We start from the raw sequence: 14053 nt of genomic DNA, 5'->3' as shown, positions 1-14053 counted from the left end.
GTAATTGGTGTCTGAAACTAGATAGGAAGGGGGATGGGGATGAAATAAGGCTCGTTAGAGGTGTGCCAGGGGGAACAATGTCAGGGTCCAGGGAGAAGGCAATCGCCCAGCTGAAGTGCATCTACACTAATGCATGCACCATGGGCAACAAACAGGAGGAGCTGGAAGCCATTGTGCAGCAGGCTAGCTATGACTTGGTTGCCATCACTGAAACATGGTGGGAGCACTCCCATGATGGGAGTGCTGCAATGACTGGCTATAGGCTCTTCAGAAGGGACAGGCAGCACAGAAGGGGTGCTGGTGTGGCTCTCTATATTAGAGAGTGTTTTGATGTCGTGGAACTCGAGACTCAGACTGGGAATGACAAGGTTGGGTCCCTGTGGGTGAAGATTGGCAGGAAGGCTGACAAGGCAAGCATCCTGGTGGGGATCTGTTACAGACCACCAAACCAGGATGAGGAGACAGATGAGGAGTTCTACAGGCAGCTGGCAAAAGTTGCGAAATTGTCAGTTCTTGTCCTTGTGGGGGACTTCAGCTTCCCAGACATATCCTGGAAATGCAATACTGCTCAGAGGAAGCAATCTAGGAGGTTTCTGGAGAGCGTGGAAGATGGAGCAGCTGATTCCTGATGCAGCTGGTTAGCGAGCCTACCAGGGGAGGTGTCCTGCTAGACCATCTGTTCACAAACAGAGAAGGACTGGTGGGAGATGTGGTGGTCGGGAGCTGTCCTGGGCAGAGTGACCACGAAATGGTAGAGTTCTCTATTCTTGGCGAAGTCAGGAAGGGGACCAGTAAAACTGCTGTTTTGGACTTCCAGAGGGCAGACTTTGAGCTGTTCAGGACCCTGGTTGGCAGAGTCCCTTGGGAGGCAGTTCTGAAGGGCAGAGGAGTCCAGGAAGGCTGGGCACTCTTCAAGAAGGAAATCTTAATGGCTCAGGAGCGGTCTGTCCCCACGTGCCCAAAGATGAGCCAGCGCAGAAGAAGACCGGCCTGGCTGAACAGAAAGTTGTGGCAAGAACTTAGGAAAAAAAAGAGGGTTTATGATCTTTGGAAAAGAGGGCAGGCCACTCAGAAGGATTATAAGGATGTTGTAAGGATGTGTAGGGACAAAATTAGAAAGGCCAAAGCTCATCTGGAGCTCAATCTGTCTACTGCTGTTAAAGACAACAGAAAATGTTTTTATAAATTCATCAACACAAAAAGGAGGACTAAGGAGAATCTCCACCCCTTAGTGGATGCAGGGTGAAACTTAGTGACGAGAGATGAGGAAAAGGCTGAGGTGCTTAATGCCTTCTTTGCCTCAGTCTTTACCGGCAAGACCAGTTGTTCTCTGGTTACCCAGTACCCTGAGCTGGTGGAAGGGGATGGGGAGCAGAATGTGGCCCTCACTGTCCACGAGGAAATGGTTGGCAACCTTCTACGGCACTTAGATGTACGCAAGTTGATGGGGCCGGATGGGATCCACCTGAGGGTACTGAGAGAACTGGCAGAAGAACTGGCCAAGCAGCTTTCCATCATTTATCAGCAGTCCTGGCTATCAGGGGAGGTCCCAGTCGACTGGCAGCTAGCAAATGTGACGCCCATCTACAAGAAGGGCCGGAAGGTAGACCCGGGGAACTATAGGCCTGTTAGTTTGACGTCAGTGCCAGGGAAGCTCATGGAGCAGATTATCTTGAGTGTCATCACGCGGCACTTCCAGGACAACCAGGCGATCAGGCCCAGCCAGCATGGGTTTATGAAAGGCAGGTCCTGCTTGACGAACCTGATCTCCTTATATGACAAAGTGACATGCTTAGTGGATGAGGGAAGGGCTGTGGATGTGGTTTACCTTGACTTCAGTAAGGCTTTTGACACCGTTTTGCACAGCATGCTCCTCAAGAAACTGGCTGCTCATGGCTTGGACTGGCGTACGCTTCGTTGGGTTAAAAACTGGCTGGATGGCCAGGCCCAAAGAGTCGTGGTGAATGGAGCTAAATCCAGTTGGAGGCCGGTCACTAGTGGAGTCCCCCAGGGCTCAGTACTAGGGCCAGTTCTCTTGAATATCTTTATGATCTGGACGAGGGGATCGAGTGCACCCTCAGTAAGTTTGCAGACAACACCAAGTTGGGTGCGTGTGTCAATCTGCTCGAGGGTAGGAAGGCTCTGCAGGAGGATCTGGATAGGCTGGACCAATGGGCTGAGGCCAACTGTATGAAGTTCAGCAAGGCCAAGTGCCAGGTCCTGCCCCTGGGTCACAACAACCCCAAGCAGCACTACAGGATGGATGATGAGTGGTTAGAAAGCTGCCTGGCAGAGAAGGACCTGGGAGTATTGGTTGATAGTCAGCTGACTGAATATGAGCCAGCAGTGTGCTCAGGTGGCCAAGAAGGCCAACAGCATCCTGGTTTGTATAAGAAACTGTGTGGCCAGCAGGACTAGGGAAGTGATTGTCCCCCTGTACTCGGCTCTGGTGAGGCCGCACCTCGAGTACTGTGTTCAGTTTTGGGCCCCTCGCTACAAGAAGAACATTGAGGTGCTTGAGCGAGTCCAGAGAAGGGCAACGAAGCTGGTGTGGGGTCTGGAGAACAAGTCTTACGAGGAGCAGCTGAGGGAGCTGGGGTTGTTCAGCCTGGAGAAGAGGAGGCTCAGGGGAGACCTTATCGCACTCTAGAGGCACCTTAAAGGAGGCTGTAGTGAGGTGGGGGTTGGTCTAGTCTCCCACATGCCTGGTGACAGGACGAGGGGGAATGGGCTCAAGTTGTGCCAGGGGAGGTTTAGGTTGGATATTAAGAAGAACTTCTTTACTGAAAGGGTTGTTAGGCATTGGAATGGTCTGCCCAGGGAAGTGGTTGAGTCGCCATCCCTGGAGATCTTAAAAAGACATTTAGATGTAGAGCTTAGTGATATGGTTTAGTGGAGGACTTGTTAGTATTAGGTCAGAGGTTGGACTAGGTGATCTTGGAGGTCTCTTCCAACCTAGATGATTCTGTGATTCTGTAATAAATGCCACTATGGATTCTTATATTCTGCTATAAGAAAACCTTTTTCTAATTTAATTTAATCTTCCTTGGAAATCCATCATTAGCTACAACTAATAATAATAATAATAATAATAAAGAAGTAATGAAAGGTGAACTGGGACTGCAGTTCTTGAAATGGAGAACATACATCAACAAAGATGATGAAGGAAATGTACATGATGCAAATGTAGTGTCTGGCCTTTATCCTTTTTTGTTCACTACTTATAGAATAGAATAAGAATTAGGTACTTGTAAAAGCAAATAATAAAACAAAGTAACATTGATTTCCTTCTCCATCCTATAAAATTATTGATCTGTTTTTAACCTAATTGGCACTTGTGAAAATAAATGGAAAAAACAGTAGGCTATTTATGGGGTTCAAGTATTTGTTCTCCTTAAGAGAGCCCTAGGCTTCCTTGTTCAGGTCTGTGTTAGCTGTCCTAACAAGCTAAAGATCTGTATGCAGTAGCATACTGTATTTGCTTTGTTCTCATTCTCTTTAATCTCATGTCTCTAATTATATCTTGTAATCCAGAGAAATAACAGTGCTAAAGATGCCTTAATGTACTGATATACAACAATTGAGCACACACTGCTAAAGAAGTAGTTTTTCAGTAAAAGTCTTACCTAACAAGAATGAGCAGCAAACTAAAGGAAAGACATAATACAAGAGGTTTTCCAGTTAAATCCAGTAGAGTCTGTATGAAGGAAAGGAATGTTATTTCTCCTATATCCTGCTAGGGAAGCCAGCTGGCATATTGATTAATATAATATTTAAGTGATGTGCATATGTTGTTAAAGACATATTTCACCAGTTACACTTTTCCATACTGTACGATTTACTGCGTAGAATCCAAACACTGTTTCCTCATTTTTGATTCTGCAGATATTTTGTTTTGGGGAAAATATACAGGTGGGTGGGTCCCTCAGTCACATGCATAAGTATTTGCAGGTTCGAGGAATTAAATTTTGGTCTGAACTTCCCACACTGTCTTTTAGGCAAAGCAACATTGAAAGTGTTGCACGTAAATTCAATGAGAGTGTTTATATTGGCTTCAACAGGCTCTGGCTTGATCTCAAAGCTGTATAGTTTAGATGTTGAATTTGATGCTTGAGGGAACATCAGGTAAAAATTTATTGCCATCAAAGGGGTTGTCCTGAAAGCTAAAGCTCTGTAAAAATCATCAGAATTGGGATAGGTAATAACAAATTGCAAATTGATTAAAAATTGCACATTGATTAAAAAACCAGAAGTCTTACAGTTGTGTTTTGTTTTTTTTTTTTTTTTTTAAACGTGGATAAAACTGCATGCTTGGTATTTGATATAAGTTATTTCGTAAATACTTTTAAAAACTGGTTAATTGATTTTTTTTAAAAATGGGATACAAATGTGTACATGCCTGTATCTCAACCTTTCGTTTTTGAGGCCATCATATAATTCCTAGCAATCATCTATGTAAACTGCTGTCCTCATGGGGCTTCTGAAGATCTGAAGATTTCTCTCCCTTGTACACAGCTGCAATGTGATAGCTCCTGTATGGAGACAGGTGATTTCACATCTGTTTGGCAGGACCCCAAAAAGATGATTGTGGTTAAAAAAAACTGTTTAAAAGCTATTGCAAAAATAGCTGTATCTAGCTCACTTGCGTTTTAAAGCTGGATATATGTAGGTTCCTTTGACATAAGTTTTGGACCAGCCCTCTAGTAGAACTAGTGTTGTGGAATAATTGTGTGTGTATCTTATTTTGTATGCTGTATCACTGTGCATGTGTTGAAAAGGGAGGGAGAAAAAGTAGATTCCTCAGCAACTAGCCAACTGTATTATGTTAGCATTTTTAAAGCTACAGCTTTAAGCTAAGCCATGTTGCATAATACCTCTCTGTGCTAATTTAATGCTGTTTTCTCTGTCTACTCTTGTAACAAAGCAGAAGTACTCTGCTGTCTCTCTCTGCAACATATCTACAGAGGTCCTGAAAATCATCAACGCCACCGAGGAACTGATTGCAGAATCCACCAGTCCCTGTGATTTCCCAGATGATGCTCAGGACAAGGGAAGAGGGACGTTCCCACTGGGGACAGACCCCATCAGACTTGATGAGCAGCTCACTACACTGGAAGAAAACGTAAGAAAGTGAATCAGTGTATGAGTGAGTGTATGTGTGTGTGTGTGAGACAACTGAAAAGAGAGAGTGCTCAGGTAGGTATCATCAGTGTGTGTTGAGAATGAATCCCATGTTATTAATTCAATACACAGAGAGAACAAAAGATCTTATTTCAAAGAGGTGCTCAGCTGCTTGATGTTTTGTTGTGGTTTTGTTTTTTGTTTTAATGTGTACTTTAAAATATTTGAAGGAGGGGAAGAGTTGCATGTGCTGAGTTTTAGAACTAATTTCAGAACCCCTACATTAAAAATTAATTTAAGCCCTCCGAATCCCTGTGGCTGTGCTGCTGTGCCATGCCTTGATGAAACCACACATCTCCAAGTCCCAGCACAGCCTGATTATTTTAAGGGCAGGTAGGGAAAGCATTTTCCAAGTCACATGGAGAAGAAATGGAGGACCTCTTCCTCCACCCATGCGTTCCCTGCATACTGAGATGAGTACCCAGGGAGCCAGAGCTGCCCACTGTGCTATTAAAAACAGCTGGCCAGAGAAGCTGAATTAAACATTTCTGTTCAGCCACATCTGAATCTTCTGTCCTTTTTCATGAGTACCTGTCATCTGCAGGGAAAAGTGTAATGCTGAATCAGAGAGGGAAGCCACTACTCATTGGAAATTTTCATGCATCCACTTAATGGAGTTGGTACACTTGCAACTTTTCTCCTCTTGCAAATTTCTCTACACTTGCAAATTTTCTCCTCTTCCCACATTTAACTGATTACATTTCAGTGATTTTTCTCTTCGTTAGGAGCTTTTAAAGATCTTACAAGAATCCAGGCTGTCCTATTATAACATCCTGATCAATTCAAGAAAATAGATCCTGTTTGTCTTTAGTCCCTAGAAAATTTTCAAAGACAGAATCTCCTCTTGGGGGATAAAATCAGTTTCCTTCACAGAAACCCACTCCCACAACAGCCTGAATTCCTCAGAAAGAATGCAATTTGCAGAGAGGTTCTCCCACAATTTTTTGTCTGTGGAGAACTGTGTTGCAGATTATCTGATGTGCGTTTTTTCCGCACTTAAGCTCCAGCAATCCTTCATGTCTTTGTGACTATTTGACGTCTGTGGTGCTGTGACCCCTAGTTGTTCATTTGAGCCAACCATTCCTCACTGGTCACTGAGGCAGAGCATTTCTTGCTGTGGTGTTTCCCTGCTTGCAGCGTATTGCTGATTTATCTTCTCTCAATGGCCTGCGTAGTTCATAAGGCATTCAGTTGAGTCAGCCTTGCTGTGTCCCCACACTATATCTTTCTCTGCCCCACACAGGATTTGAAGTACATGACAAAACTGCGTGGTTTCATGATTTCATCACTACAGTCAATGTGTAAATTTAAAAAGTCTTTAGAAATCCAGGAATCCACATTTTTTCTCAATGCAGATGGGGGCATACCTGCATGCAGCATATCTTCTTTGCGGCAAATTGTGAAAGAGGATCTGGGTGCACATGTAGACAGACACCTTACTGTGTTCGTTCTTGTTCTCAGTGTTTTGTTGATTGTACATGCATCAGTGGGGAGAATGTAGGGGCCACCTGTCCCAGCGCTAGGTCTGGTGGGTGTTAGTAGAAGCTATGCATACCTAAATGTTGGTAAAAATAAGTCTCCTGAATCTGAATGTTAACGTATGCAAAAGGGTGTAATTTCATGGAGACCTGCAAGTACACCATTGCTGCTTGAAGTGCAATGATTGTTCAGGTAAAGAGAATCTTAAGTAAAATCTTCTATTTAAATCTAGATGGAAAATGTTCAATAAAACCAAAATTTAACAAATATGGGGGTTCTTATGTTACAAAAATATTGTTCACCTTTTGCCACGTTTTTCTATTGTCCTGTTTTATTTATTTATTTATTTATGCTTGTGAAATATCCAAATTATTGTGAAGAGAATTTTGGCATAGCATTTAAACGCGTCTTTCCTTCAACTTCCTAAAGAGGTTTCTGATCATAGTGCTCTTCTTTCTTCTTTCTCTGATATTTAGATGTGATAGAGAAATCAGAAAAGAACCTTTTAATCTGAAGTGGCTGTGGTACATTGCACCAGAAATATGTACCACTGATGTAAATGGAAAGAATAATTTAAACCCACAAAGCAGGAACATTTCTATTTAAATCAGAATGTTAACTTTATGGTCTACCTGTGTCTCCAAGTACTTCAGCAAAGATGTTAAATCATATCACTTATTTGTCCTAGGTACACTTTTCAAGAATTTCATGCTTGCAGTTAGGTTGTCATCTAACAAGACGCAGTTCATACAAAACATAGTGAATTTGCTTCTTAGCGAAGTCATGTACAGGAACAAAATGTATATACCTTGTATATGTATATACCTTGAAACCAGTAATACAAAGGAGAAAAACAAACAAACAAACACACAAAAACAAACAAGCAAAAAACCTATTGCAAGCAGTTAAAAATCAATTACACAACAAAAATAATAGTCATTCTCCACCACTTTTGATCCATGAAGTTACAGCATGGCCAGAAATTATTTGAACACTTGTTACCAGTGGATTGCAGGGTCTAGGAATTATGGGCAGATATGATGACTTGAGTGGAAAACATATGAAGTGAAGGTATGTGCTCAAGGATCTTGTTCAGATCCTGTTTTCTTGCCCCTTGAACCATAAAGTCTGCCACAGAGTATGTTTAATTCGTGGTAGTTCTGTAGCACTGCAGCCTTTATTGGTATTGGAGTAAGTGATGCTGCCAGTGGGGAAAATCAGAATATAGATTTAATTCTACTGTCCTGTTCCCAGCTTCACCGAAACAGTCTCTTGACAATCTCGTAACAGGCAGAAGTTGCAGTATTGTCACATAAGTAGCACAATTTTAAACACAGTTATCAAAAGATAATATTTGAAATTGGGCCGTTCACAACAAGAAGGACATTGAGGTGCTCGAGCGTGTCCAGAGAAGGGCAACGAAGCTGGTGATGGGTCTGGAGAACAGGTCTTACGAGGAGCGGCTGAAGGAGCTGGGGTTGTTTAGACTGGAGAAGAGGAGGCTCAGGGGCAACCTTATCGCTCTCTATAGGTACCTTAAAGACGGTTGTAGCGAGGTGGGGTTTGGTCTCCCACGTGCCTGGTGACAGGACGAGGGGGAATGGGCTAAAGTTGCGCCAGGGGAGGTTTAGGTTGGGTATTAGAAAAAACGTCTTTACTGAAAGGGTTGTTAGGTATTGGAATGGTCTGCCCAGGGAAGTGGTTGAGTCACCATCCCTGGAGGTCTTTGAAAGATGTTTAGATGTAGAGCTTAGTGATATGGTTTAGTGGAGGACTTTTTAGTGTTAGGTCAGAGGTTGGACTAGGTGATCTTGGAGGTCTCTTCCAACCTAGATGATTCTCTGATTCTGTGTGAAAATTAGCATTTTCTATAAACTAGGGACCTTCATCCAGCGGAGTCTTAGATTTCTTTCTGAAATATAAGAAACACATAAAACACAATTTATAGTGAATTATTGCTCTGAGTAGCTGAATGTGAAATGAAACCTTCACCCACGGTGATCAGAGGTGTTGCAGATGGGTCAAGATATTGTTTATTTTCAGAGAAGATCTCTAAATTATAGAGTCTGTTATTCTTATGTGGCCCAAATAAGTCTATTGATCCTCCACAGATTCACTCCAAAGGGCCAGGAGATGGAAAGGATTTTGGCTGCTGTATAATTTGGTGAGTGCAGGATGCAATGGAAAACTCCATTGTGCATACAATAAGCACAGGTGTAGTGTAAGAATTTTATATCAATATGCTGATGAACAGTTATTCTCGCAGATTTTTTGATTGACTGAAGGCCTTGAGTGCGTCTTACACACAGTGTGACAGTCTTTAATTGCAGTCTTTATGTTATGAAATTGAATATCAAAAAAAATAATAACTTTTCAGCGTTCTTTTTTTTTTTCTGGTGTATATGGAATAATTCTGTTTTGTAGTACTACTGTAACACCTATGAAATTTGGACTTCAGCTACCTCATACCCTTCTTTTTCTTTATGGATGTGTGTTTCCAGATTATTCCTCCCTGATTCACGTCTGCCAGCATCTGCTTGCAGTGAATTGGCAGGGGTGGGGGTTGGGGCTCAGAGGTGTCATGGACGATGCAGTCTGCTCAAACCTCCATGCTCACGAAACAGAAATCGCCGACAGCTCTCCCTCCTGGGCCCTGCAGGTGTACCTGACAGCTGTCACGGTGTATGGGCTGGAGGGGCAGCTGACCGGCCTGGAGGACGCAGCACGCAAGATCAACAGCATTACAGCAGAGTCGGAGCTGGCCGAGCTGGAGGATCAGGTGGCCACAGCAGCCGCCCAGGTTCATCACGCGGAGCTTCAGGTGAGGACGGCAGCTCCTCCCCACCTGCAGTTTCACACTGACTTCCCTCATGCTTACCTTTTGTCTGTGCATGCTTAGTTGTAATATTCTTTTGTATCATAGCGAACTTGTGATCCAGGGATAAACAGCTGCGTCACAGGAGCTGAGTAAAGCATAACTGAGATGTGTCACTCAGCACAGCCAGATGTACTGCAATTGTTTCTTCCCCCAGCTAGTTTTCGGACAACAGCATGTTACTGTAGTACTAATACTGTACCTGCTCCTTGTTCCCAGGCAGCTCACATGGTGTGCTCTGTCGTGTGCATGCCTGTTGTCTGACTGCAGATATGGTCTTAGGTAGTTCTTCTACTCAGCAGACTGTAGAGCACTTTGCAAAAGAAGCCAGTGTCAGTACCAATCTACCAAAAAAGACCAAAGGCAGAACCCAGAATTTGCAAGTCTGCCTTGGGATTTAGCTGCTGAGCAGTGCACATCCCAGCCAAAAGGCAATTGCTCGTGTGTGCTGCAGTCTAGTTTCTCCCTAGTGGGCTCCAGAAAGTCTGGGGCTCTGAAGAGAACTTCATGACCTGGTGCAGAAAGCTGAATGAGGTAAGGCTGTCAGACTGCAAGGGAATAATGACCTGAATAATGGCTAGCAGCAGAGGCTTACTGACCAGTCTGTACCACATGATGCACTCTGACATGCTTGTGCCAGACGTTAACAGGGATGTACCTGTTTATTTTCTTCAGTGACAGCACATTCAAATTAGGATTGAGCAAAGATCTCAAAGTCTGACACCTTCCTGATGTCAGAAGTGCACTGATGAAATAGATGGCAACCTGGCAGTGGCATCTTGTTGGCCTTGGTCACTAATTTACGTTACATATATTAATGGACATGAGAAGTGAGGAGGGGAGAGGCCTGAGCTATGAGAGCAGGGTGACAAAGAAGGTAACATGCAACTGATCCATCTGCAGCGTGAACAGCTTCAGGTGTCGTCGTGAATCAGGAGTCTGATTATATGTGCAGCTGAAGTCTGACTTCTCTGACACTTTTTCCCTTTTGGTGACACTTGTATCTGCTAGTCTCTGCCTCGGTCTAGTTTCTCCCTAGATGTTTGTTTCCTTGGCCTTTTGTTTTTCCTAGCAACTTGTTTTTCTTTGAGTGTTTTTACACAGTGTGTACTTGCGTTTCTGTGTTTGTTTGACATACATGTACATTCAAATTATAACAAATATTCAAGATCAAACATTTGGATTTTGAGACAGAGGATGTACCTTGTGTGTGCATGAAATTAATTTTGAATTAGGAAATGTGTTCCACAAAGTAATTGTTTAAATGTAGCCTTTGAAAAACACATGCTTGAATGTTGTTCAATTATGTAGCTAGCAGTAACTGGGAGATGGCAGACAGGGGTTTCTCTCCTTCTTTGTTTCCTCACAAAGAACAAAATGCCTCTTCACTGGAGTCACATAGTAGGTTGGAATGTTCTTTTACTTCATCTTTACTAACAAATTAATCCCTCTTCGACATTAGGACTAAAGAATACAGGAGAGCAAAGTGTCAGAATTGATGAAGAAATCAGCCATCTGTTTATATTTTTTGATTAAAGAAGATTTGACTGGGGGGAGGGATATGTTTGAGTAGTGGCATCCATAGTAATTTTAAAACTTCTTTTTCCCCCTCCCCATCTGTCTTTCTCTGTCTCTTATTTTCTTTGAAGATTTCAGATATTGAGAGCAGAATATCAGCTCTCACTGTTGCAGGCTTGAATGTGGCTCCATGTGTTCGCCTGACAAGGAAACGGGATCAAAAGCAAACAAACCAGGTGCCAGAACATTATGTAGTATTCAAAAATACATTGGGGAAATCTTGCCTCTTTTTCTGTAATGGAGTTGAGTAATGCACATGTGTTGTTTACAGATGCATACAATAGACACATCAAGACAGCAGAGGAGGAAACTTCCGGCTCCACCAGTAAAAGGTGCACTTGTTACATATGATAAATTTATAGTCCCTCTTTATAAGTTTCAATGTAATGTACAGTTCAGAAGAGTAGGGGAAAGATGACGTTATAAAATGAACAGATGTGTCTACCTTCCTCATTTCCCATCGCACTTGCAAAAACAAAACATACATTTGGCACGTAAAACATCACCACTTCCTATTTCAGTGGAAAATATGACAGTGGCAAATTAACAGAAACAGAACAGAAGGTTGGGAAAAGCAAATGAGGACTGCTAGATGCTTGTCCTGTAAAAGTCAGGCCACTGCTGAGGTGTGGCCAGGTTTAGGCTGCAAGGGCCAAGCAGTCACAGTGCTAACTATGAATAGCCACTTGCCACTCTCCACAGCCCACAGCTGCTTTCCTGAAGACTAAGCCTACTGAATTCAGTCCATGTTATCTGGCTCAGTAATGTTGCTGGTATGTTAGGGTATGGCTGTGAGTTGTTTGTTTGTTTGTTTGTTTTTTTAAATACGGTTCTCTTTTTCTCTTCTCTTCTCTTCTCTTCTCTTCTCTTCTCTTCTCTTCTCTTCTCTTCTCTTCTCTTCTCTTCTCTTCTCTTCTTCTTTTCTTTTCTTTTTTTCTTTTCTTTTCTTTTCTTTTTTTCTTTTCTTTTCTTTTTTTCTTTTCTTTTCTTTTTAAACCTGCAGTGCATTATCTCTGACAATTCTGGGGCCTGCTTCACCTTGTTTTACTCTTGTGTAATTCTAATGATTGACACGACCTCAAACTTCAGTAAACTTCGAGGTGCACAGCCTGCTGTTTTTCATGTAACTTAAATTGAGCTTGTCTTATGTGTCTGAGGGGAAGTTTTTTCTCTCTAGAAGCTGTGACTTTTCAAGAGCATTATTACATTCGCTTCAATCTGTTAGGTGACAAATCTTTTTTGTATTTTTCGCAGGTGAAAAAATAGATGGTTCTCCAATTACCACTGTCAGAACGTTTAATAGAAACTTCATGCTTCAAGGATCTCTAACGCAAAGAACTAAAGAGAGGAAAAGCACTGCCAAGGACTTAATGGTAAAATCATAATAAGTGTTTTCAAAAATGCTATTAAAAGCAATAAGTAGAAATGTAGAGGTATCAGTGTATATGTTTCAGCATCTTCACAAAATTTCTCTTAATAGGTGGAGGAAAAAGAATAGAGACTGCTGAGGTAACTGAACAAATGTGTCCAGTGTCCTGGAAGCTGTCTGAGTAGCGGCATGTAGCAGCTGTGTGCTCCAGAATGTTAGCCTGTAGGAATGTATCACAGCTGCTAGGTCTACAGGAATGTGCTACCCTTATTTAAAATTAAGAAATAAATTAGTGGACCTGCAGTTCAGACCCTCCCAGTACCAATTTCACAGCATAATTCTGCAGGTGAGGGTCACCTCGAATCTTAGTGATTTTTGAGAAAAGTTCAAAGCTAGCATAAGTGAAATTTAAGGAGTAGACAGGCTACACATTGACCCAGCAGGATTTGAACAAGTAGGTTTCACTGTACAGCTGTCAATCATTTTCTTCTATAGCAGCTGTAGATGCATAAGAAGAAAAGATGACTAAGTGGTCTACCACTAGATATGTGTAAAACAGGTAGGGAGGTGAGAAAGGGAAGGATCTGGTTCCCTTCAGCAACCTTGTTTTGTGTTTCACTCATGTTTCTTTCTTTCCTGTCCCTCTCTGTTCTAGGAACCTGCTATAGGATCTGCTGTGATGTACTAAACTTATACTTCTCTACTGCCAATAACACACTGCCTAAGGCTGTACACTAGAGTGCCTTTACTTAACAGCCATTGTGTACGTCCAGCTGAAAATGGACCCTCAAGAACCCACAATGCCTCAGTTATAGGGCTTCGTTTGGATACCTCACTGAGAAAGCTGTCCAAGTCTTCAGCATTGTGGTCTGCTAAAGGAAACTCTGCCTTAAAGTTCTCACAACACTCTACAAAGGATGATGAGTTTCAAAAGCAAGGCTCCACATTTTAAGATGCACTTTTTCTCCCCATTGATTGTACTAAAGTATGTTGTCTTTAAACTACAGTATGTTTTTGTACACTCAGTCAATCATAATTACAGGCCAATATTTCATTCAAAAAGAATGAACAAAGCAGACCTGTGATCCACATTTTCTGGCCTCTTAATGTTCATGTAGGCATCTGTCTTGTCAAGCAATAAGAACAACTCTGTGCAGTGTATGCTGCTTTTCAGCTACTTGGTGGGAGTGGAGAACCTGTGTACCTAGCTCTGCTCTCCAGGAGCCAGTGGAAGTTTTGACAAGGTTGGTAGGAGGAGATGCGATATGCAGAGACTTCTCTGTTCCCTGAAAATACATTTGGCAGAGTTAATGTTCTAGCTCCAGAGCTAGGTATTTTGCAGTTGGTGGCAGGGGGGAATGTGGATGTCATGCTGAGCCATGAATTGGTGGTAAGCAGCAGATGTGGACCAGATGTCTGTTGAGTTACAATCCCAGCATCTGGATGCATCTGAACACTGTTGTGAAACCAACACCTTTGTCTGTCTCATTCTTCTTGGTATCATTGTCCCCTTGATGGTGTCTAACCATGCTGTAGTTGAGAATAAATTCTGACCAAATCTTTAAGATTGG

At 42.5% G+C, this 14053-nt stretch overlaps 1 protein-coding gene across 1 annotated transcript in view; it reads left to right on the top strand.

The window, feature by feature from the left end:
• Positions 1-13170, top strand: part of MYRIP (myosin VIIA and Rab interacting protein) — a 177588-nt gene extending 164418 nt beyond the window's left edge. Inside the window, exons 12-17 of the mRNA XM_035568846.1 lie at positions 4928-5122; positions 9320-9481; positions 11185-11289; positions 11385-11445; positions 12368-12486; positions 13138-13170. Coding sequence (XP_035424739.1) covers positions 4928-5122; positions 9320-9481; positions 11185-11289; positions 11385-11445; positions 12368-12486; positions 13138-13170 — 675 coding nt within the window. The remainder of the gene's footprint in view (positions 1-4927; positions 5123-9319; positions 9482-11184; positions 11290-11384; positions 11446-12367; positions 12487-13137) is intronic.
• Positions 13171-14053: the final 883 nt, after the last annotated feature.

The sequence above is a fragment of the Cygnus atratus genome, chromosome 2 (assembly GCF_013377495.2).
Source record: "Cygnus atratus isolate AKBS03 ecotype Queensland, Australia chromosome 2, CAtr_DNAZoo_HiC_assembly, whole genome shotgun sequence".
Classification (NCBI taxonomy): domain Eukaryota; kingdom Metazoa; phylum Chordata; class Aves; order Anseriformes; family Anatidae; genus Cygnus; species Cygnus atratus.
The sequence above is the reverse complement of the archived record's forward strand: the minus strand, read 5'-3'. Positions and strand labels throughout refer to the sequence as shown.